The sequence below is a fragment of the Carica papaya genome, chromosome 3 (assembly GCF_054855325.1).
Source record: "Carica papaya isolate Zhongbai chromosome 3, ASM5485532v1, whole genome shotgun sequence".
In the NCBI taxonomy this organism is placed as follows: domain Eukaryota; kingdom Viridiplantae; phylum Streptophyta; class Magnoliopsida; order Brassicales; family Caricaceae; genus Carica; species Carica papaya.
In genome coordinates this window covers 33562403-33588629 of record NC_142311.1, presented here as the reverse complement: position 1 = coordinate 33588629, position 26227 = coordinate 33562403, and the positions used below count along the sequence as shown (strand labels likewise).

General features: G+C 34.7%; 1 protein-coding gene across 7 annotated transcripts; it reads right to left on the bottom strand.

Moving 5' to 3' along the window:
* On the bottom strand, positions 1–26227 carry XIJ (P-loop containing nucleoside triphosphate hydrolases superfamily protein). 7 transcript variants are annotated; one of them, XM_088216673.1, is made up of 27 exons: positions 25740–26227; positions 24442–24570; positions 22317–22460; positions 22056–22201; positions 21814–21970; positions 21240–21298; positions 18142–18301; positions 17891–18040; positions 17585–17721; positions 17371–17517; positions 17151–17252; positions 15021–15078; positions 14832–14933; positions 14465–14502; positions 14203–14329; positions 13940–14110; positions 13650–13781; positions 13457–13566; positions 12402–12462; positions 11453–11630; positions 11005–11210; positions 10789–10908; positions 7475–7720; positions 6532–6671; positions 914–1016; positions 766–818; positions 1–508 (listed from the first exon to the last, which is right to left on the bottom strand). In XM_088216673.1, the coding sequence occupies exons 1-26, from the start codon at positions 25740–25742 to the stop codon at positions 768–770; spliced, it is 3177 nt and encodes a 1058-aa protein (XP_088072799.1). In that variant the 5' UTR covers positions 25743–26227; the 3' UTR covers positions 1–508; positions 766–767. The 7 variants fall into 7 exon arrangements, 6 of the variants coding, with proteins under 6 accessions (XP_088072799.1, XP_088072797.1, XP_088072800.1 ...); XM_088216671.1 differs by having other exon boundaries at positions 766–1016; XM_088216674.1 differs by lacking the exon at positions 25740–26227 and adding an exon at positions 23609–23927 and having other exon boundaries at positions 766–1016; positions 24442–24571.

The window sequence follows — 26227 nt, the reverse complement described above, 5'->3', positions numbered from 1 at the left end:
TTTAAGATCTGTAACTTGAATTATTCTTTCCTAAGATATGAGAGTAGGACATTCTGATCACATCGTCTGGTGTCAGTCGTTTCTCGACACATGTTACAACACAAAAATGGTGAGCTCCTGAAGAATTTTTCGTTTAATCAGTCCAGAGTGTGCTTTACATAGTCCTCAAGTTCATAATAACGGTTTCCTTCTATATGATGCTGGAGCAGGTTTTTCAGACAATCTTTTATAGGATGTTGTATTTTTTCATTTTGAACATTGTTACAGAATTCATATTGACATTAGTGAACTACTCTATCATTCAGCCTAACTTATCTATAGCATCAGAAGAAACTTGTCCACCTATAGTGTTATATAACCAAATTAAGTATTCTAGTCTAGCTATGATGCCAGTAATCCTATCTTTAACCTAATTACAATCTAAGTTAGGAGGACAAAACAGGTAAGAATTTCCATCAGAAATAGTCATCAAATGCCCCCTCCTTCTCGCCCTTCCAGTCATTTGATCCTGAAATCATCGTGCAGTCACTATCAGAGTATTTTATTCAAAGAAAAGAATGATTAATGCTTTGAACTAGTTTACCTAACACCGACACACATTAAAAAGCATGAGAGAAGGATTGCTGGATCAAGCAATTTTCATTCGTAAAAGCCAGGACTTTGAATAAATTCAGTTCTGTTTTCATTGTGTTAATTTAAGTAATCAACAAGCTCAACTATCATGCACTTTGTTGCGGCAGAATCCAACCATGTAAAACAACTAACCTTTAGTTTCTTTGCCCGAAAGATCCTGTACGATCAACTGGAGGGGACTGGAGCTGAAAGAAGAGAAATTAGCTGAGGTAGGACTTGGAGCAGGAAAAGTAAAATCAGAGTCACTGGATGAAGCATCAGAGTTATCAGAAGTATCAACCAATTCATCTCTCACAACAGCTGCAGATGCGGAGGTTGAAATTAAAGGAGAACGCAAGATTGTTTTCAGCTGCAAAAATTGGTCTGACATGCTATATAACAGCCTGAAACACACTAAACAAGATCCAGTATTAGTCAAGTATAATGCAGTCTTCAACATCTACTCATGATCAATTTGTTACAAGATGAAACTGACACAATTGAAAGAGGCCACATCATTTTAACGTATCTTCTTTTCATCCCTTTTAATGAGAAAAAGATATTAATCAAAAGAGGAGAAGAAAATACAAGCTCAATGACAAGAAATCGCCCTAAAACAACAAAAAGAAGGGAAAATAAAAACATCAAAACAGCAATGCTTCCCAGCTCATTTGAGAAATAGCCAAAGAGACATCCCACAAACAACAAGAAAGCCTGTTCCATCCCATATGGAAACATGGATGACAATAAAGATCCTCAAAGAATTGACGTTATATATCCCGGTGCCATTGTGCCCTTCCCTGCAGTCTACCAAAGGAAAAAGATGTAGCATCTAATAGAAGAGAAAGAGTAGAAAGAAATAGAGTAGGCTTAATTTATATTGATACTATGTGTATTTTATATGTTGTGTTCAAATTAGGACAAGCATTTAACGCCAGTTATGTTAAGAAGTGGAAGCTTCAATAGGTCTTAAGTAGCAATATTTAGATAAAAAGCAGTTCCAGATTTGAGGAAACTTTCTTTCTGTTATAATAAATACATTCTGCCAAGGATGAGAATATAAGAAAAATTTAGTCAAGAACTGAGTATTCTATTAATCAAGAGATTGTTTGCTCTCTCTTTAATTGAGCCATTATTGTCTATGTGTGTGCATGTGATCAAGAGATAAGGAAAACCATCATCTGCAATAGAAGATCGTGTTGTCAAAAACCCATAGACAGCTATCTCTATCCATGCTCTCATCAGCGCCAAGTCTTCTAAAACCATGCAGATTTGTGCACTCATTAGGGAGTGGGGTACAGATTGTTGTCTTGATTAGCTCGGGGAGTACCCACTTTCAGCCTGCTGTCAAAGCAATAAGGTTGATCTTCCTGGGCCCACTGCCTTGCTGCAGCCTCTCCCAGCTCCACATCAAATTTTGGCGGATGTTTCTATTGATTTTGTGGATGGTCTTCCTCCTTCACAAAGCAAGACCGCTCTCTTGGTAATAGTCGATCATACTCCAAATATGAACATTTTGTACCCCAATCTTATCCTGATTCTGCTGTCACTATTGTTCATATTTGATTTATAATATGTTCAAGCTGCATGGGTTGCCTGAGATTATTGTTGCTGATTGAGATGAAACGTTCACAATTGCCGTCTGGATGGAATTATTTCTCCCTTCTGGGACTAAGTTGTCCTTCACTTTGAAATATCATCATCAATTCAATGGCTGAACTGAGTTTTTTTAGAAATATCAAGAAAAAAGTATAGTGTATCATTAATTACAAGCACTAAGGGAGTGCTAACCTATGAAAAAAAATATATTTACAATTCAAGCAATATATCAATAAGATCTCCAAGATCCTCCATAGAATGCAAAGAGTGACCTAGAATAAAAAAAACCAAAAATCTGGAACCATCTATTTCTAACTCTATTAAAATCGGCTTCCATCCATCAAAAGTGCTCCTATTGATTTCTTTCCACACAACCCAAAAAATAGCAAGGGAATGAGACCTGTGTATTTCTTCCTCCTGCTAATACACTTCGAAGCTCATATGTCATACCTTAAATTACTCACCATTACCCAACTGATTCCTAATATCTCATACACTATGGTCCATAATTTACATACCAGCGAGCATCACAGAAATATATGATTATAAGATTCCTTTACTCCTTGCGTCCCCATGTCGATAGTGAGAATACATCCTCTCCCTACCTCCTAAGCTAAAAAGAGTGATTACGGGAGGAGCATTCACCTTTCAAATTTTACTTGTACAGAAAGCTGATATCATTAGAATCGTTCTTAACGAAGCAGTTGTTGAAGTACTTAATTGTGTATGTACCTCAGCTTTGAGACTCCAAATTAGTTAATCGTTGCTTCCATTCAGATGAACTATGGATATTGACCTAAGAAGATACTCATACTCAGCAATCTCCCAATCGTTGAGGCTCAGACCAACTCCAAATGCCATTTCTGGGGCCCTCCAATGTTTCTAAACGACTCACCATGTATAATGTCTTTATATAGTGCAATAATGAAAATATGGGAAAACCAATCTCTAAACGTCTATCTCTAAACAAAGAATCCATCCAGAAATTAATTCTTTCCCCATTGCCAACCCTCCGCTTGATGCACCCCTGAAATTTATCCATCCATGTTACAAATTTCTATTCACATACCTTTCCCATGTGGTCTTGATGAAATTCTGGAATACCATCCTCTATCCACTATCAAACTTCACCTCGGTTACACTTCTCCAAAGAATACTATTTTCCTTCATGAACTGTCAAAGCCAGTTGCCCTGGAGCGCCCTGTTCATATCCATAAAAGAACTCCAAACTACCTTAATCCAGTAGTTTTCTAATCATCCGATGCCACTAGATGATATCTCCTCCTATCCTCCCATTCACCTCACAGGAATTTGCATTGAATGCATTCCAATATATTCGGAACACTCACTAGAATTATCCAAAAAGAGATAGTAAATGGGAAAAACATGATCTTATGTGAGAAGACATGAGATAAAATAGTTAGAGAAATACATGCTAGAATCATGAAAAAGGAAAAACATTCCTTTATTCTTTAGAGTACATTTTTCAGATTTTAAGAGACACACATAGGTGTTTGTACTCAATTTTTTGAGACGCCACATAGGTGTTTCTACTCTATAAATTGCAGAAGAATGTAGAAGATAATTAAGAATAAAAATTATGTCTTCGTTCAAGATATCATAGCATGGTTCTCTTACCCATCTAACCTAAAACCAATTAACATGGCAAAATATGGTATGACCAGCCATCTCCAAACTGCAAAGTCGGTAGTCATGTATCCCACAAAGATGTTCCAGTAGGGAACAACAACATGGAGAATTTCGCGATGTCCATATTGCAGATAAATTGAATGGTCAAATATGATGTTTGTGTATGGGAAAGGAAAGGATGACCACATCACAAGAGCCGCTGATCCACCGACCATGAACAGTCCAAGATATTGGGTATGAAAGGCCAAAAATTGTATGATTATGTCTTGGCTTATCAATTCAATGACAAACAAAATAGGAGAGAACTTTCATCTGTTCAAGAAAACAAATGAGATTTAGGATGCCACTCGTGAAACTTTCTCAAAGACAGACAACAACGGAGCTTTTAGCAGTAGAGAGTATTTTCCTTGACCTATGACAGGGAGAACTGATCTTGATCAATACTTCAATACCCTGTCGTGGAATTTGCAGCAACTCGACTTGTACGAGGAACAAAGGTGGAACTGTCCTAGAACTTGCACAAATCATCTTATCTACAATTTTTTTTCCAATGAAGAACTATCATCATCATATCAGAAGTTTGTTTTGGCTCTTACTAGGGTGCAGTTTTTTAGTTTTCTTCATGAGAGCCTCAAGAGTCTAGAGCGGGAAAAGGCTATCAATAAAGAGCTCAGAGCATTGGAGAAAAATGGCACATTGGTATGGAAAGTAACCAATCAGATGAAAATGGATCTTTAACATAAAACATAAAGCTGATGGAAGTATTTCTTCAATTCCTATTCGTAAAAAATTTGCCTATTTATAGGCTTATGAGCATTAAAGGATGGATGGTGATGGAGACGGAACTCGCTCGACCATCTTGGTTGCTGTGTGGTCGCAGGATCTGTTGTAATGGTTAGGGTTGAATTGGTGACTCAACACTATCCATAATCTGTTCAGGCAATTTTACCATTTTGCCCTCAGTTGGTGAAATAACTTTCCTGCCCTTCTTCCTATAGTAGACAAATAGGGGTTTTCTGACAATCGTGTATGTTAATAACATTATCTTAATAGGTGATTATGAGGAGCAAATATTGAGATTGAAGAAGCTTTTAGCAAGAGATTTCAAGATCAAAGACCTTGAGCATTTTAGTATTTTCCTGGTATGGAAGTGGTATGATATAAGAAAGATATACTTATCTCTCAATGAGAATATGTTCTAGATTTATTAAATGAGGTAGGTATGCTTGATTGTGGCACGATCAAAGAAAGGTTATTTTAAAAAAATAGAAAAATTAAAGGATATTTTAATCCTTACCAACTTGATCTGATTGGCCCCCTAGTAATAAACATGCATGAACCATTTTATAAAGTATGCATTCGAATAGCCCGAAGTCTTGATAGTTAGCTCTTGATCTTCTGGTCGAAAAGCAACATCGATGAAGACGTGTACATGCAGCCAGAGATTTTAAGATCAAAGACCTCAAACATCTCAAACATATCATTGGCATGGAGGTAGCATGATCTAAGAAAGGTATATTTGTCTCTCAATGAAAATATGTTTTGGATTTATTGAAGGAGACAAATATGCTTGGTTGTAAACCAGCAGAAACTCCAACAGGTCCAACCAAGAAGATAGGAAAAAATGGGAAGCAAAGATTTAATTCCAAGACCACTTCTTGAATACAATCCGAAACCATAAAGCCAAGAATTAGTATGACCCGTTATAGGAATAGAAATATCTTCAAAATATTACAAAATCAGAATAAAAACAATATCAAAATTGGCTAAGAGGCACAATGTCACTTTTAGAAGAAAGTCGGAGCCTTCTATGCTAAGGATTTAGCAATCATCGGCTTGATTCCACTCCTTTACAGTTTTGGACTAACTTAAAGAAATTAAGTACATCTCAATCTCAACGGTAGATCCCTAAGCATAGAAAATATTTGGATTTCTTAAGTTATTGTTTTTCCTTATATTTTCACTATTAATCAACCTTATAGGCGAGACTGTTAATCAAATACATGAATATGAGTATGAAAATTAGTGATGTATGAGTATGAACTTCCAAAAAAGATGCAGCTACAATTAACAACACGTTTATATGAGCTTTCAACTATACATGAGTGTATGTGATCTTTCAATCATTCATGCACCCAGATGATATCAACATGTATGAATACATGTATACATGTACCTGCATGCTGATTTATGCTCTGGAAAATATCAAAATTTACAATGCAACATGATTGCTTAAGTTAAATCATTTTCAACATTAAGAGCCATCAATTGAAACCTATGAAGTTTCAGCTTAATCTAAGATAATCTTATAAAGGTTCTTCTTTAACTCGAACTCTTCAATTCAATTATCATATTAAAACCAGAGAGAATTTTAGTTTGAAACTAAAACAGCCACATGCAATTTTTTTTGTAAGGATCCAATATATGGGAAAAGCTAAATATAGTATTAATTAACCTATTAAAAGATAACTAAAATATTTTCTTAATATGCTTTCTACAATTGGACAAGCACGGAAAGCGAGTTTCACCTGGAAAAATTATGGCAAAAACCAGAAAGAACAAGTGAAGATGAACTAGAAACATGAGCAAACAAAGCACGCATCATTTGGAGTTCATGGGTATCTATCCAATATATACTTGAAAGCTTAAAGGCGAACAAATGTGTAATACCTGTTCAATGAGTCCTGAAGTTGATAAACTCTTTTTTCTGTTTCTTCTAATTTCTTACGTCTTCTCTCACTTAATTCCATGGATTCAGTGTACTTCCTTTCAGAATCATTAGCTCTTTGTCTCTCAATCTGCAACATTTTCTGCAATTTTCATAGACCAGGCTTTTAGATTCTTTAAAAAGTAACATGTTATAATTTCAAAGCCAGTAACAGAATTTTCATCAAGAGACTAATACCTTAGAACAGTTATTCTAGAAGTTTAAGGGGGTTCCATTACTTATTTTATATTTTCCCAGCCCTAGCTAGACCTAGAGGTAATAATTTGACGAGACTGAACCATCATCATTGGCCTGAACCATAGAAGTTGATGAGAAGACATGACCTTGAGCTAAGGGCTCACTATCTTTTCAACAATATCCATTCTAGGATCTTCCTTTTCAACATTAGTTGTCCAACATAAGTATTCTAATCATCTTTAAGAGAAATCAAGAAATTAATAATATACATCTTTTTCTCTAAAAACATTAAGGTTCTATTTCGTGTATGAAAATATTTATTTTTTAGTTTCCTAAGATAATTTAGGGGATTAATGAAAATGCCACCATGTCAAGAATTTTTCATATACTTCCATGCTTCTATAGAATATCTTTCTATCATTTCTCTCACAAAAAATGAGAAAAAGATAGTGGTGGTATCAATTCTCTTAGTTACATTTCTTTTTGTGTTTTGAATATATAGTTTCTTTGTGCTTCTTATTCTCTCTCCTTTATCCATTAACAAAAATTTGTTAAAACTTATTTTGGCATGAAATGCAGCTTTCACGATAAAAGCTGATGTGTAATATTCTCCCCTCATATTAGTATTAATAGCTGATCTAAAACATAACCAAGATTTAAGAAAAAACACTTAATAGGTACAGCTTATATGAGTTATAGGAGCAGTACCTTCAACATTTCCACCTCTGCAGTCAGTACATCAACTGTTTGAGAGTCTCTGGCTGGAATTGAGATTTCTTCAATTATAGGGCATGCTTCATTTGCTTTCTGCACATCCTCAAACTCCCTCAGAGGAAACGAAAACATTTCTTCGCTCCGCACTACTTGAGAGGAATGATCCAACTTTGTATGTTCCTCCATTTCTTCTGCTGGACTATCCTCTGGCACTTCCAGTATAACTTGTTTTACTTCAGCCTGAAGAAATTATAGATGCACGTAGGTGCACCCAACAGAAGGTAATGAGAATAAAGCAACTGTCACAAACTCCAACATAATTGCTCATAAGTTCAATGCTTCAACACCTTGGATAAATTAAGAGCTCAGTCAAACCTTTCATTTCATGGCCCTGAACTGGAAAGGCAGGTTCCTAATTTGTGTATAATTTGAGCCCCTATATGGAATTTAACAATTATATAGTTTTTCAACGTGAGATTGGAGCATCATAACAATATCTTATTTCCTTTATTTCTCATTATATTTTTTTTGGCTATCTAGCTAGAGAAGAAAATAGTTTTCTAGGGTTTCCTATCTAATATCTCTATAATTAGAGACCTATAGTTATAAACTTTATTCATTTTGTTAAAGCACATACTCTCCAAAATGAAGATGATCCTTATTAGATGCTTTCAACAAACCCTCTTCCATATTTTGCTTCATTATGCAGGGGTAGCACCTCCCATTACATGGGTGGCACTCCCTTTGTGCCTCTTTTCATAAGTATCACGGCTTTTCTCTCAAAATAGAGTTGGGATTTCAAGTTACTCTCATTTTTTGAAGCTTTACAAAGTTTGCTCTTTTTCTTATCCATTCATCTTTGACGATTCAAGGTCCATACACGTTATATTCATAATCTTCCCTTTTAAGATTGCGAAAGACATAATTTTCACTTGAAGTACAAGATTTGACCATTAATATGTAGGCACTGATATCGTTTGTTGGGTCATGATATTATTAGAGATGATGATTTTGGGGATATCATTGACACACTAAGTAGTTTGTAAATTTCTAGGTTTACGGGTTGGTACCCCCTTCTTTTTGGTACCTGATTAATATAAACATTACATTTTTATTTCAAAAAAAAATTATATATGGGCACTGATGTTGTTATAATGCAAGAGGATCCGGTACCCCTTTTTTAACTGGCTACTCTATTTTTTTAAACAATTGACTAACTCTATTTTTTTAAAACAATTGACTATCTACTAACAGTAAGTGATACAAAGGAGTAGTGTTGAGGCTGAACTTAGAGCTTTTAATACAAAGTATCTGTGAATGGATCGACTACAAAGAATATTGGGTAAATTGAGAATTCTCTCTTTGGATCATATGAAAATGTTATGTGATAATTAATCCGCAATAAATATAATAAAGAATCCAATACATCATGATCGAACTAACCATGTAGAGATTGATAGATACTTTACTAAAAAGAAGATAGAATGAGAAGTACCCTTATGGCAAATTAAGTCTTTCCATCAAATTATGGATATTTCCATCGAGACATTACCTAAGAAGAATTTCAAAGAATCGAATTCCAAGTTTGGTTTGTTTAACATCTTCGAACCACCTTCAGGGAGAGTATAGAAATCTGACTTCTTGTATAAGACTACTTTTTATACAAATTCGTATCTTCAGGGAAATCTCCCTATATCATAGTCTACATTTATAATTGGAAGTTCTTTTTTTTTTATGGGACTGATTTGTGTTTAGTTTTCTAGTAGCACTCTCTCAATCTTCTTCTATATATATTTATTTGTTGTAAATTAAATATTATAAATAAAAATTCAGTAAATAGATTACAAATTTTCAGTTTCCAACACTGACAGAGTCAAAATTAAAAGTTATATATATACACATAAAAAGAGAGAGAGAGAGAGAGAGAGAGATCTATTATTAGAAATAAGGAGAAAGTTCCAGAAATGAAGGTTTAAATATCCTCAAAAAAACTAAAAAACATAAAAGGAGAAGAGCCAACAAAATTTAACAATCAGTTGAATAATTTTTAAAATGTTTGTGTGCTTTAGTCCAAAGAGACATCAAAAAGGAAAAGCTATCTAAAGGAAGCACGAAAGGTGAAAAATGATTATGAGAGATCTTGCATTTCTCTCCAACCAAAGCCAGCAAAAATAGCCCTGCACCACCAAAGATTTAATATCTTACCTCCTACTAACACCACTAAGAGCAAAAGAAATGAAATCCTTAATACGAGGGTTGTCACCCAAGAGCCTGAAAACTGTTCAATAACCATGGCTATAAATTCCGAGCCATATCATAATGCAAGAAAATGTGAATCTGTAATCTATTCACTTTAAAACACATCATAACCCTGTGGGATAAAGCACGATTTTCTTCTACAAGCTTCAAGTGGATTTCTAGCATTCAGCTTATTCAAAACTATAATTTAACGATAAGGAGCTAGACTCTTCCAAAAAAGTTTGGTGAAAACTTCGCTCAATAGAGTGATTATGGGATAAATGGGCAAACAAAGGCCTGAAAATAAAATGTCAAAGACCAAATTATACAATCTATGCTGAGGGAGAAGATAATAAGGTCAAGAAACGGGATGAAGAAACCATACAACATTTTCATGACTATTAAGATTTCTCAAAAAGAACCTATTCGACAAACGAGTATTTGCAGACTAGCCAAAAAAAGAACTGGTAATAGCATTATAGCACTGAATAGAGTGTGCAAACGAGGCCAACAGCAGGTTCTTAATCTACGTATCCTTCCAAAAACAGAAGCTTGAACTCTCACCCACCCTAATGAGATATTAAGGATCAAGATAGCTTTCCAAGGGGCACTTGTGAGATTAAGAGTTCATAATCCTGCCTAGATTGTCTGAACAATACGGAAGCAGTTTTTCAATATCAAGTGAAAAAGAAACAAGAAAACTGAGACCCAGTTTTAGTTATCATTCCAGATTTAACCAAGTTGCTATTTTAGTGTATTTCTGTTCTTCTTACCTTTTTTTTTTCATTCTACAGTAAATCAAGTTTTGGCCCTAACAGAACTATATTTATCACCAAATCCTTCTTTATATACCTATATACTTCACATAATAAGAAATTATACGAATGCCATATTAATTATATATAACCCTCATGACTCTCAAGGACAGAAACCATATGATAGTGCATCCAGTTAAAATTATTTGAATCTATAGTTTGACAAAATAAAAAGCATAGACAATAATAACAACGAAGAGATGGATTACTTATTACAAACTTAAGCGCAGGACTGCAGAAGTAAATGTTATCTACCGTCTTTAGCTCCCCATGCTGTCTCCTGGCTATTCTTTGCCTTAATCTGTTTTGTGAAAGGATGGAAGCTTTTTTTAGCTGCTTGAAGTATAAAACAGCTCTATTGCAACGCCAATATGCCTGCAATAGTTACTTGAGTTGATAAATTCTTCCGCAAGAACACGATAAACTAAAAAGAGCGATGTTTAAGCAACAAATTCTCAGTTAGGAAATCACCTGAATAATGGTTGCTGCCCTTGTCTTCTCCCTATATTTGAATTCATAATGTGCTGCCATTGATCGGAATCCTGTCTGTAATATAACTGCAGAGGACTTCACATCCAAATAGGCCCTTCTAGCCACTTGTCTACGCAAATTTTTCTGAATCTTGACAGTAGCTGCATCCCTTTTCATCTCATTATATAATTTGCGAGCAAGCTTTCCTAGAAAAAAAGAAAAAAAAAATTAGTGAAATTATATAGTAAAGAATCGGCATGAATAGCTTATTGAAACCATGCAATCTTAGAGCAGAAAAAGTACAAAACCACGTGCTCAAAATGTGGAACTGAATAGTGACCAATCCTTTCAGAATATAATCAGCGTACAAGTTCCACATGGTAGAAAGTGTACAAGATAGTGGTGCACGTTTGCCAAAGACATGCTTCATATTTCCTGTTGGACTCACCCCTCCAACTAGATTGTATACGAATAGAAGCCCTCCGCAAACAAATGTAATGTTTACGACTAAGATGAGTTTTAATTTTCCTTTGAATAACTTTTGCTGATTCACCAAGTACTCCTGTTCTCTGTGCGTCTAGCTCAGCCATCTGGCCAGCTCTCAGACAAACTTTTGTTTTCCCAATCTGCAAGCAATATTTGGCTCATTTACACACAGAATTTCAACAAAGTATTGAGCAGTCATGATTATGGATATTTTATGGCTACTTCAATAAATCTCTCATTGATTGGAAGTTGTAGAAATAATAAACTTTTGTCAAGCCAATCTGCAACAACATATAGCTCATAGGCATATAGCATATCAACCAATGTATAAGCAGCGAATATCAAATATATTTTATTGCTGTTTTCAGTCATCAATTGCTGATGGATGGGTAAAGAGCTTAGCTTGAGTGGTATAATCCCATGTGTGGTTTTCAAGAGCTCATCTTTGAGCATTACAAACTACCGAAAAAAAGAAACCTTGGTAGGATGATGTTTCCAGTGAAGTGCTTTAGTTAGATATGTGGTTCAAAAAATAGTGATTCTCACAAAAGATTGTTAGCAATTAGGCATTACTGTGGAAGAAGTTCATAATACTGAATATTCTAAAATGGGTTAATTGGCATGATCTAGAAGTTCGTGGGGTGCTCTGTTCTACATGTACATGCTTCACCAAGTAATTACCTTTTTCAAGCTCCTACTTTCAACCAAGCACATAGCATAGTGAATTCCAATAGCTGAACTTCTTTTTCGCTATGCTTTACCAAGAGGAAACCAAATGCATATCTGCCAAAAACATCTAACTCTATTTCTCATACACTTCTTTTTTTTGTTCTTTAAGTCCAAAGAATTGCTATGTCAATATTAAAGAGAAACCCCATGGAGATAAGGTGAAAGAAAATTCCTCACACTACCTGATATCCTGTAAGCCCACTCTTTTCCAAAATCCATTTGCAAGCAATGTTTTCTTCATAGCTGTTCATGGATAAATAAACTTTGAGAAATGAAATTAGCAACTCTAGTAGCAACTTGAAGGCTGTGTTTGATAAACAAAAATATTTTCCAGTATTTATTTTCCATTAACATCTACATTTACTTAGAAATTCAAGTATGCAGTTAGGTATGCATATATTGTATGTATGTATATATATGATGTAGCACGGAATTGTGAATAAATTTGCTTTTTATGGTTCAAGCTTATAAGGGTGTTTCTTACCTTCTACCTTCTCAGCTAGACATATATTCTAGAATCCAGTGAAAAAATATAAACTCTTTCAAAATCCACCAAGAAGAATAAAGAATTTGAGAGAAGCTCTAATTAAAACAAAGACGAGTCTACTGTGGCAAAAGGACCTTCCATATTTATATTGTCCCCAATATATCCTCCATTTTTTTTTATTCTTTCTTTATATAATAATATTTTTTTCTACCTTCAAAAGAAAAAAAAAAGCATCCAAAAATTACAGATGTCCTATATAGTTAGGTTCTATTCTTATTTATAGGTATCCTTATAAATACAATGAATTTATAGGGTAGAAGGTTAGACCATTGCGGCAAAGTCTTGTTTGCAGGTCTTTGGACAATTTGCAGGTCTTCTCAGGACACACTTCTTTGGGGGAAAATGACTTTTATGGCTTCCCTATGAGCCAAGGCTCATGGGAAATATTTTGGCGCTTCTCTTACTATCCTATATAGAAACTGGGATGCAATAGTCACGTGATCACTGGTCTTTTTTGTGTTGTCTATGTTTTACTTTTTGTTTTGTTCATTTTTTCTTTTGCTTCAGCTAAATATCTTATCCGGTGTTTTCTTTATAACGTCCTCTTCTACTTCTCAATAATACTTCTTTTTCTATCAAAAAGATACCATAATGATAGTTCAGTTTATTCTGTTAGGAATCGAAGTTTCTTTAAAAGGAACTATCTTCTTACAACCGTTTCAATTTTGTTCAGAACATGAAGGTACTTACTCCCCTTTCAGGATTTCTGGAGCAAGAACAGCAAATCGATTTAGGAACTCAAAAAAGGTCCTGCGAGTAGGGTATCCAGCACACTTGACTCTGATTGCCTCTAGAACGCCCTATAAAAGGAATAGGTAACATGGAATATGGAAGGGAAATCACCAATACTTAATTATACAACACAATCCTGTAACATACTTACACCAGAACGTAGCTGTTGGAGTACGTTGACATTTTGAAATACATCAGGTGTTAACATATTGTTTGGCTTCACACATCTGATATAGTGGGGTTCCATAGAATTCAGTGTCTCCATCAATTGCTGCAGTTGTAGCTGCACCAAATTAGGTGCAAAAGTTAGAAGATCAGGTTTCACCATTTTGAAGAGAATGAGCAATGAACATGTGATGAAAGATGACATTAACAAAAAACTCAACGGAATGTGATTGGGGAAAAACTTAACAATCAACAAGATGATAGAAGAGAAATTACCTTAAAACGAGAACCAATTGATGAGAACTTGGAAGATTTGGCAGTCTCTTCTGAAAGTGTAGGGAAAAGGCCTGCTACAAAAAAACATTTTGAAGCACTCAACAAATCCTGATGTTCAGGAACAACATAGTCCTTGTTTTTGTCTAAAAATTGATCAGACTGATATTGGACCTGAAAAAAAAAGTGCATGGAATGATAAACTTGCATGTTACAGTGATATAGACTAGACAACAATTTATTATAGAGAAGAACAAAGAACTTACATCTCCGGCATAATGAATAATAGTAAAATTTGTTCGAGTCAATTTTGGCTTTATGAAGCGTTTGTGATCTTTAAATGTCTGATAGAGCTTTTGCGAGAATGTTTCATAAGTTGACTTCGGAAACATACTGTAGATATAAAAAATGTTTACCAATAAACAAGTTTATTCAAAGAAGCACCTTATTTGTTAGTATTACATACCTTTCCATTGATATTGAAAAGGCTAATCACGGTAAGAATCTAAGGGAAAAAAAATATCATACCATGCTTCATCTAGCAAAGCAATAATCCCACCTGGTTTCTGAAAAAAGCACAAAATTCAGAGATCCATATATGAAAGCTAATTCAGCAGTTCATCTATTAAATAGAAGAAAAAACACTGCACAATGATAAATTAGGATAAAATCATTGGATTTATATTAAGAGTAACTGTAGAAATTATTCTTTTGTGATTAATTCATAGAACGTTAGTTATTTGGTCATTGTAATCAGAAAATTGTATACAGCCACAATGAAGATAATGTTAAAAACAAATCTTGCTCTATGTCAATCCAATATTTGGCCATTATTCAATTGGAACATTCTACCACATTAAAAATTATTAAATAGAAGAAAAAAAGAGGACAAAACCTTCTCGATAAGATCCAGGACATCTTGATTATCAACAAATTCTATGTAGCTCCAATCTATTTCCTCTTTGCAGTATTCGTCTTGCTCCATCTTGAACACATGCTGAAAACATCATTAAACTCAGATCAAATGTTGGAAACTGAGTCAAATTTGTGGTTAAAAAAAAAAAAAAAAAAACTAACATAGTACCTGGTTGAAATGTTGTTGCAGCTTTTCATTTGTGAAGTTAATGCAGAACTGCTCAAAACTGCAATCAAAAAAGAAAATACATACTAAAACAAAATCCACAGTGCTATATTAACAGTAAAATCAGAAATCTTGACTGGGGCTCAAGTTTTTGAACTGTGTGATTTTGGGTTAGTCAAAGTTCTGTTCAGTTCAGTCCCAATCAAATTCAAGTGAATTTGAGCCTGAAAAAAATTTTGATAAACCGATGAATCAAACTAGAGTATGAAAATTTTAAGCACAAAAAGCACTTCTTTATTTTATAAAATTTAAGATTACTTTGAAATTTAATTTAAACTATAAGGGTTTTTATTAGAAAGTTGAGTCACCCTATATATATTCGATATAAGCTTATATATTAAGATTTAGGCTAAAAACACAAGAGAACCTGAGAAATAAAAGAGAATAGAGGAAGAAATAGATAAATTTGTAACAATGAAGTTAAGTCCCTAAAACTATTTTAGAACTTAGTATCAAAGTATTTAGATAAAGTGGCTAATAAATAAACTTTAAAGAGAGAGAGAGAGAGAGAGAGAGAGAGAGAGAGAGATGGTACATTTTGGCAATAAACTTTCAGGTGATCCTGCTCTTTTTTAATGCCAACTCATAAGAAATATCATCCCTAAAGAAAGAGTAGAGCCTAGGAAAATTAGGACCATATACACAACTAAACTACCATATCCCTATACCTCTGCCATCAAGATGCATCGACAAAGAAAAAACACCCTCAAGAACATCAATATGAGAGGCAACCGTAATATCCCAAATGATCAGCATCCTACCTAAAGCCCAAATGAAGGGCACACAACCCAATCCTTAAATCTAGAATCCTATACACTCTTAATCAAGAGAATGTCCACGAATTCCAATTTACTATCTTGAAGCAAAAAAGATATAAGGGCAACCCATAGAACTCACCTGCTTCCTCTTCATCACATTTGCCAACCCACTCAAGTTCCAACTATCTTCATGATGAACTAACCTTACTTCTTATTTCCCTAGACTCATTAGGGAAAAAACTTTGGATCATAACCATGAATCTTGTCTCATCCTATACTTCTTATTTCCCACTAACATGAACTCCCTATTCTTCATACATACATGGGAATTTTTACAATCTAGTCATAACTAGTGAAGAGTCTATGTTGGTGGTATGCTTTTATCTGGTGTTAGTAAGCATGGCTCAAACAGACTTTTAGGAATTAAACCTTTACTATGTGGGGCTATTTATGTTAGGCTGTTAGTGAATTAGTTGAAGAGAAAAGCCAGGATTTGCAGAGACCCTGAGCTTCATTTTTCTCTTCTTTGAGATAAGATGTCAATTTTAGCATCCCTTTGGGTATTTTCGTAGACATTCCCTAGCTATTATCTTTCAAATATAGTCAATTTTTCTACATTTCTTTTATGGTGAGTCCTCCATGGCTGTTTTTCTCTTTTCTCTATCTAATAGTACTTTTTCTTCTATCCAGAAAAAGAAATTCTGAAATAACATAGAAAAGTTGTGGAAGTCTTGTAAAGTAGCATGCAGTTATATCATTGTTTCTAAATGATCTTAAGCTTGATAAATGATATAATGAAGCTTTCAATTCCAATTTTCTTCCTAAAATGGTACATATAGGTCTTTGTTTATGTTGCTTATCTCTTTTGACAATTAAAAACATTTAGGAAAAAGAAAAAAAGAAAAAGTTTTCTTCCCACGCAGTTATCCTACCAGTTGCACCCGAGCTTCATGATCCAGGCAAGACAGCCTTATCAGAAAAGATGGCATAACCATAACTTATATTAGAAATCTTAATTTTGGTGAGCAACCTTAGAGGCATGGTGGTAGCATATAGAAAGAATGGATGGCAGCAACTGTTGCATCACAGGGATTTGCATGCCAATTGTACACATGCTGCGTTATAGTTCGTTCTGTGCTCACTGCATAGCTCAATAACTATAATGGCTATAAATATAACTTATATTAGAACTCTTAAATCTTAGCAAGCAACTTAAAAACAGCATATATAAAATGTACATAGTAGAAACTGTTGCATCACAGAGATTTGTGTGTCGAATACACAGGTGAAGATGTACTTAATTTACAATCATTACCTATTGGTTTTGAAGCTTTCAAAACCATAAATGTCAAGGACCCCAATTAGACATTTGGAGTGAGGATCCTGCCCGATGGAGATATTGATTTTATTCACTAACCTGGGGACACAAAAAACAAGACAGCCTTGAATGGGATTGCTTTCAGTATCCTCAGAAAGGTCTTTTTCTTTTCAAGTCAGTTGCAAACATGATATAGCAATTTGGACATGCATACTACCAGTCAAACAAACGTGAATAGATTGTCTTTGCTAGGCCATCCCTGCTTACTGCTGCACCAAGAGGATCAAGACTTCTTTTGATAACTTCTTCTGGGGTGACCATTACACGTCTACATAGTGCATCTTCCAGTGCAGAGGGATCACACCTGAAAGGAACACATAAACATGAAAAGAAAGCCATAACTCATGCTAGGAAGAGGGGTCCAATCATACATGAGAAGCTCTGAAGTCATTTGAAGATGGAATTTGGATTTATCATCTTTTACAACTGAGGAATCAGCTTCTTCTCCTTTGGAAAAATCAATATTTCCAAGATGAAGAATTGCAGCTACAACTCTGAAAATTGCATCCTGAGAAAGAAACCATTCTTGAGAGGGAGGGAGAAGGGAAGAGAGAGAGAGAGGGCGAGAGAGAGAGAGAGAGAGGGCGAGAGAGAGAGAGAGAGAGAGAGACTATTCCTGGCATGAGGTCCATAACCCACCAAAGAAACATTTTAAGATCAAAAGGTAAAAACCTGACCTGTTCATTCTCATTAATTCCAACAATACTCATAGCTCTCCTGGTAGCAAGATAATCCTGAGCATCATTGACGCCCACTAGTTCATAGCAATTAGATTGATTAAGATAACGGAAGGACTTTGGATTTCCCAATTTATATCTCTCAATTTCCTGTTAAGACATAACTCTATCAGCTAAATTTTTTCACTTAATACAAAGAGCATCAAAGAATATGCAGTAAAAAGTATGAATCTTAAAGCTAAGACACCTACCTCTGGTGGTGCAGCACAGAGAAGATAAAAACAGTGATAGTTACGCTCAGGATCAGAAATTTGGCAAACTCGAGATCTTTCCAAAAGGTAAGTTCTAATGGCTGCCCCTGATATTCGCCCATATTTATTAAATTGAATCTCAACAAATTTCCCAAAGCGACTGCACCATTCAATAGTACATAGGTTTATATCAAAATCAACAAATTTAAGGAGCCGTACTTTTTTATAAGAAAAGAAGCTTGTCTGAAAAGAGAGATTGAAAGAATACAAAAAAGGAGAACAAGGCATCCTCCTTTCAAAGAAAAAGGTAAAAGAAAGTGTATAAAGCATGTGTGTGACAAATAACTATGTGCTATAAATAAAGACATCCTATTTTTCATGGAGCTCACAAATGTTGCTTGCGGGGAAGTAGCCACTTACTTTAGTTTATAAAGTAGGCAGAAAAGTCATCATTTCCCATAATTCTATTTTTAAAATAAAAGTATGGTATGTATCGTTTACAAGCATCAAGGGAGTATCAATGTATGTACAAAATTATTTACACTTCAATCAGGATATGTATAAGATTCCTAAAATCTTCTGTAGTATGCAAAAAATGACCAATAACTAATAAGCTCACAGTTTGGAACCATATATCCTAACTCATCAAAGTTATCTTCTACCCCCTTGAAGGCTCTCCTATTTCTTTCTTTCCACACAACCCAAAAAATAAAAATGGCAATGAGATTCACATGCTTTTTTCCACCACTAATACCTTTCCATTCCCCAATCTCATCCTTTACATTGTCTGTAATACCCAATTGATTCCCAATAACCCATATACCATAGCCTATAACTTGTATGTCCATGGACAACAATAATATATGATTGCAAGATTCTTCCACATCCTTGCATAGGAAGCATCCATTTACCAAAATCTTTCCCTTTCTCTTTAATTTTTCAATAGTAAGTACACAGGTAATTATAGAAAGACTTTATCGCATAAGTACCCTCAGCCCTTAAGCTTCAAATTGGCTGATCATTACTCTCATTCAGATAGACTATAAACACAGCTGACAAGGGACTCGAATTCACCTCCCAATGGTTGAGGTTCCTCGTCAACTTCACTTGTCATTTCAAAGTTCCCCTACTAATTCTGAATGATTCACTGATTGTGATGTCCTTATTTCATGCAATATCAAAAATATGGGAGAATTGATCTCTGAGTGCTCCCTCACTGAACCAAGAGTCTGTATAGAAACTAATTCTTCTCCATTGTCAACCCTTCACTTAATACAGCTCTCAAATTTCTCTCTCCTATACGTATTTTTTCCATAAACCTTTCCCATGCGGTCTTGACAAAATTATGGTAAACTATCCTTTATCTACGGAATCAAACTTCCTCTCGATTACCCTTTTCTAAAGAGTACCACTATTTATCATGAACCGCCAAAGTCGCCTGTCCTGGAGCACCTTGTTCATATCCATGTATGATCTTAATCCCAAACCACCCTTATGCAATGGTTTTCTAATATCATCCCATGTTATCAAATGATATCTCCTTCTATCCTCTGAGTTGCCCCACAAGAATATGCATTAAATGGATTTCAATCTCTTAACTAAGTTCACTGGGATTGTTAAGAGGAACATGTAGTAGATGGGAAGGTGTCCAATGTGCTCTTGATGAGAGTAAGCTGCCCCCTTTAGGTGGTAGATTCCTCTTCCAACCCACTAACCTCCTCTCAAACCTTTATATGATCAGGTTCCACATTCTCATATCTTTATAATTAGCGCGTAAGGGCAAGCCCAAATACTTTATCAGCAACTCCACCCTTTTGCATTCTAAGATATTTAGTAACATCATTCTCATCACCAAATCTTACCAATTCTAACTTAGTCAAATTATTATTAAATCCAGACACTACTTGAAAGCACAACAAGATACGTCTAATATTGAGGAGCACCCCTCATCCGATTCATAACACAGTAGGGTATCATTAACAAAAATAAGTGAGTAATTTTTTGCATCTATCGCATACTCCCACTTTCGTCCCTCTGAACAATTCCAACTCCCTAACCCTTATCAATAGCTTATTCAAACTTTTTATGATTGCAATAAATAGTAAAGAAGATAATGGATCTCCTTGTCGAAATCCTCTAGAGGGCTTGAAGAACAAATATGGGCCCCCGTTCACCATGATCGTCAAAGAAATTGTGGTGATGCAAGAATCAATCCATTTACATCATCTCTCTCCGAAGTCCATTCTCTTTAACATATAATCAATAAAGGCCCTAGTTGAGGTGATCATAGATTTTTTCCATATCAACTTTTTAGAGGACCCCTTCTTTAATTCGAAATAATAATTCGTCCACCTCCTTGTTAGCCATCAAAACAGCATCCATAATTTGTCTCTACTCCACAAAAGCGTGTTAGCATTACCCTATCACTTTATCAATCATCTTGATCATCCTTCTAGCTAATACCTTTGCAATAAGGTTATAGATGCTTCCGACAAGACTAATAGATCATAATTTTCCATCATTCATGGGATAGAGTAGGCAGATTGTTGAAGATATGATAGTTTCTAGCAAGGCATATGCTCCATAACCTTGTAAGAAGTGCCCCTCTCAATAGCTCCTTCATTGACACACTACCCCTATACAGAGCCACAAAGGAAATTCTCAACTATTGGAAGGGTCACCCAATTAAGGCAAAATAACTTGATCAATCTAACCCAAAGGTTCCATGATGTTTGACAATGTAAAAACAAATGAGAGTGTGTCTTCCCTCCTGCAAAACACATTTCACAAATGTCTAAAGACAAACTATGGTGAAGTCAGCCGATTTGAAGCATCTCATTAATGACCAGAGAACTTTTTGTAAGGACAAATGTTAAACTGCAAACAATATCAATAATTATTTATGATATCACATATAATCGTTTGTTTAAAAAGAAGAAGATTTATTAAGATACGAGAAAAAAAAACAAAGAAAATAAGAAAAGTATCCTCCAGATGTTACAGCTGATATTACACATAATCATGCAAATAAACTCAAATGTAGAAAGGAACCACAAAATACATGTATGAGAAAATTTCAACGCTTGGTGAAGTTTTACCTAGAATTGTTATTCTTGACTGTCTTTGCGTTGCCAAATGCTTCCAGAACAGGATTTGACTGCAATAGACAATTAGCACAGAAGCTTAAGATTGTGCTAGTTAAGACTCGAGGTAAAATAACACATATTAGTAATGAGGTAAACAGCTAATTAACCACATTTGTTGAAGGAAAAACATATCTTAATCTAATAACCTCAGGATATAAAGAAGCGAAAATCCAATTTTATCTTCAGAGAAAATTGTGGAATGAAATTCAGAGAGAAATTAGATCAGTTCCCAAATCTCTACCAAATCAGTTGTTCAAGAACATTATTATCTTGTTGTAAAAAAATGTTTGGTTTCACATATAAATGAAACGTCTCAGTTTTACCCCATTTTGATCTTTATGTTGGAGAAAGAAACTCTCTAATTTCCAGTTAAATTATTCCATCAATGTGATCGTCCTCATTAATCATAGGAAGATGTTTAGAAGAAAGAAAAGAAAATGTTCCCATCGCCATAATGCATTGCCTTGAATCTTAATGCAGAAGATCTGAGAAAATGTTGAAAGCTACAGTAGCTTATCTAACTTACTTCTAAAACCTGTTGTTCAACAGTCCGACCTTCAGCACCACTGTGGCCTCCAAGATACGCAAGGTAGCGCATAAGCATTTTGGTAGTTTCAGTCTTACCAGCTCCACTTTCACCACTAACCAAAATAGAGTTACTTTTTCCTTCATTAATCATTTCCCTGATTCAAATATATGAAAATTAATATACTATCTTCCTGATCTCAAAAAAATTAAAGAAATCATAATAAGATGCGAGATGATCACCTATATGCAATATCGGCAATTGCAAAAACATGAGGCCCCAATTCTCCGAATGCTGCTCCCTTGTATTTCTTCATCATGCAAGCATCATATAAATGTGGAAGTCCTTGAAACGGATTGATGGCGATAAGAATGTTCCCACTATAGGTCTGCCATGATGTCAAAAAATTGTAAAGAAGCCACCCACAACTACAGTTACTAATCATTTTCTCTCAACAGGGTGAACATTAGGTAATCCAAAATTGAAACTGAAAACAATCTTACATAGATTTGATTGATTTTATATCTGGTTCCTAAATTATGCAGAACTCCAGGCTCGTGTAAATATGATAGCTTAGTCATGTCTTCAACTCCTTCTGCATGAGCTTCTACATCCTTCGGGTATAATTTTTTCAATTTGGCATAAACCTGAGCAGTAAATAATATGAGAAATGTTAAGGACAAGAAAACTGATTAAAAATAACAGAACTCATTAATAACTCATAAATGAATTTGTCAAGGTTCCAGATATGCGACCTAGTCATGGGTTAACTAAATTTGAACCTAGTCGAATTAGGCTTTTTCATGTCTCCTATGATTCACTGCACCAAAATGTTAGGGCTCAAGATTTGGGATATAGTCATTGGTTTACTGAGGTTGAAATAAGAGGATTTTGGGGTTAGTGGTTGTTAGTGAGAACCCTTCAAATTTTAAAGTTAGTTACTTTAAAATTTTGGTTTATAAATTCTTCATTCATAACTTTATTGATGAAATATCTTCCATTTGTAAGGAAGATCACTGCCAATAGCTTCCAATATTGTGGGATCCAACTAACCCTCATCACAGCACATCTTCCTACTTTATTTTGTTTCTAAATACTCAACTTTCTAGTTTATTTTATTCCTCAACAAATGCTCCCAATTACAGCATAATTTCCTACTTATATTTTATACCTAAATAAGTCAACCTCACTATCTTGCTTTCTTCCTTGGTAATTCTGAAATGAAAAACGAAGCCAAAACTTCAAGAAATCTACCACCACCATTCTTTTATATTTTTTCGTTATTAACCATAACAGAAATTTATTCAAGAAATAAAAACTGTGATTATTTGTTAATGAAGTTTATTTATATAGTTAAATGAAATAACAATGAACATCTGTAATCAGTTGCAGAAGTGGAAACCCTTGTTTATCATGGCAAAACACCAAAATAATGGAACAAACAAATAAGCCAACTATAAAAAGTTTACAAAGAAATATTGAGAAGAGCTGATTGAATACCAGGAAATGTACTTAAAGACGATGGTTCAAGAACATGAGCGTGACTCAAGTGAGAAATAGAAGACATATTCATATTTCCTAATGATGAAAAAAAAAATTAATAATATAAATGAGACATATTAGTGGAAATAGCCATGATAAAACTGAATCCATTATCATTCCACTGATTCAACTGCTAGGTCACACTTTAAGCCCATTAATTACTGAACTCAACCTTCATCAAATAATGTAACAAATCCAACGAAGGGGCAGATCTTATCCTAAAAGAGAGGTGGGAGTCCTTGATTTTAATTACCCTTGTTTCAAGCCCCTAACACCGGAGCTAAGATTGTGGCAGAGTTAACATTTCCAGTTTCTCTCCTCTCTAACAGTCTACATAAACAGATTATATACCATCTCTGATATGATGAATGAATCTACACAACCCTCACAGTTCGCTTGATACTTGATTTATTCTATCCCATTTCAAGCTTTATGTAGTTGCTTTACTTCCTCCAGCAGTTTCTTTGGTCTTTCGGGACACAATATGAAAGAAGATCCCCTGTAGGTGGTCTCTTACCTCTCTTCTTTTAAGCCACGACCCAATCATTCATTGGTAAGGTTGTGAAATTTACCTGAATATATGAAATCTCTTAAGCTGCTAATCTTAAGCTTCATATAACAAGAAGAGAGACATGAATCAAATGACAAATAGCAGGATACAAATTCTGGCATTGAAGAGCCTGGAACCTGGTATATGTTCTGCCTTTCTATCTATAAGATATGACCTAGCCAAGAAAGGTAAAACGCTTGAGCTAGAAAATAGAACAGGGATCCTCAACATTTAACTCTCTCCTTACCATAATAAATAGCCAGTATGTGATGATGCCCAAAAATGAAGGAATGTTATCATGAGGTCAAAGTACTAAAAATCTTTATGGTGTAATCCCTTATTTCCAGTTAAAATGAAACTACATTTACTTCTAGAAGTGTAATTGACAAAGAGATGACAATAGTTTCAATTTTTCTTTCTAAGAAAGAGAGTGTATATATAACTCTTGAAGCCAATAACAACATTGGGACTGCATTTTAAAGAAATCCAGTAACATTTTAAGATATGAAATACAACTTTGAAATGTTTTCCTTTACCATCTTTTCATCGCTAGTCTGAACCTGAGCTTCATCTCCATTGATATTGAGCACAATCCCATCAATCCATGCTAACTTTGGATCTTCAACCCAAACATGAGAACCGGTATCAAGATTCACTGGCATCTCCTGCAGCAATCAAATGGAAACGTGATACTTGGAGAAAAAGATAGAGTTGAAGGTAATGATATGCAAATGCCATGTTGGTTCTACCTGTGAAAAAGAAAAGGCTTAAGGACATCAAAATATTGTGGGTATCTGACCTAACAGCATAGTTTCCAAATAGTCGTTGGTTTGCGGACAAAGACTAATTTTTTCTTCCCTATCTTTTTTCTGGAAATATAGGTTTGCATATTTCAAAACACCTAACAATTTGTAGTTATTTCAAATCATTATAAAATATCTTTTTAATATCCAAAGACTATAGGGTTGGACAAACGAGTACTCTACATCACCGCTGAATTTTCACCATTCTTCAACTTACCATTACATTTCTTATTTCACAAATTTTCAAAGCTTTGTCCATCTAGTTTAATATTTACTGTCAGCAATAAAGTGGTCAGGCCATTAGCAATCATCCCCAAGTGAACATTTATGCATTCTCATTCAATTATCAGCCTTCTAGTTCTAATTCTTAAATCAATCTTCAATATTCAATATATGTAATAATATAATTTATTAAATTCAATTCTTTACTGGTGAGAATTCACCTGTAGGAATGGAATTCCCAACAGCAATTAATTATAGATTGGGTGACTGGTAGCTAGAGACAATGTAAAATATGTTCGACATTATCCATATCAACACTAACTGAGTACCAAAAATAGAAATTGACAGGCAATTGAATGGAGATTAAAGTAAAAACAACCAACTAGCAACTGCAATAGTATCTATTCAAGAAAGTATATCCCCATGGCAATTAGTGAACTCGTTAATAAAGTACTTTTTCCTATTTACTAAATAAGACAAATAATTTTTATTGCTTGAATTTTTTTTTTTTGGCAACACATCTTTGTTACTAAGATTTGATAAATGATTTGATAACTCCCTGTAAAGATTATACCGCTAGTATCCCCATTATTAATAAAATAAAACTAAGAAGACTACTTCCCCTATAAAAAATAGAAGTTAAAAGTACATGAACCAAATTCTATTACAAAAAATGACGTTTGTGATCCACATTGTCCTCTGTAAGAATTCCGATTATGAAAGAACATAAGAAGCAGGAATTGTAAGCTTGAAACGTGCCAATGGGAGAGAAACAGCATGCATGTATGTCAAAACACAAGCTCACTCACCATTATGATCCTCAATGGAAAGCCAGTTATATAATCTAAGCTTGAATCAAATCAATGAAAATAGGATTTCAGCGACGAACATTCTTATATAAGATCTCCACGACTTTGCCTCTCCAAATTGACACAAATTCTTGCGGAAGAAGCAAGCGAGAATTTAACTTCCAGAATGAATCGATTTTTCAAATCGTCAAACCGGCAAAATGTTATCCGCATAAGAAAATCTACCGAGATGAAACGCGATAATCTTGAAGAAAAATCTAATTAGGTGAAGCCAAATGCAAACTAATTGTTCTCTTCCATGTCCTTCTTCCTCCTCCGTCTCCGCTTAGGCGATGATGTGTTTTCTGGTGTGGTGTGTAATGTGAAGGTGACGTTGCTAGTTGCTAACACTACCCTTGATTTCGCCATTTTTGTGGAGCTGGTCATTGTTGGTCCTCTCTCTCTACGTTATTTTCGGAAGGGAGAACCTGCGCGCCGATCAACCCTGA

What these genes read in the sequence shown, in the direction of transcription:
- XIJ (XM_088216671.1), bottom strand. An exon ending in AGACTAGCGATGAAAAGATG is followed by an intron (nt 22,461 to 24,441) that starts GTAAAGGAAAAC and finishes TTTACTGCTCAG; the next exon opens with GTTTATGCCAAATTGAAAAA. An exon ending in GTCAAGAATAACAATTCTAG is followed by an intron (nt 18,302 to 21,239) that starts GTAAAACTTCAC and finishes TGAATGGTGCAG; the next exon opens with TCGCTTTGGGAAATTTGTTG.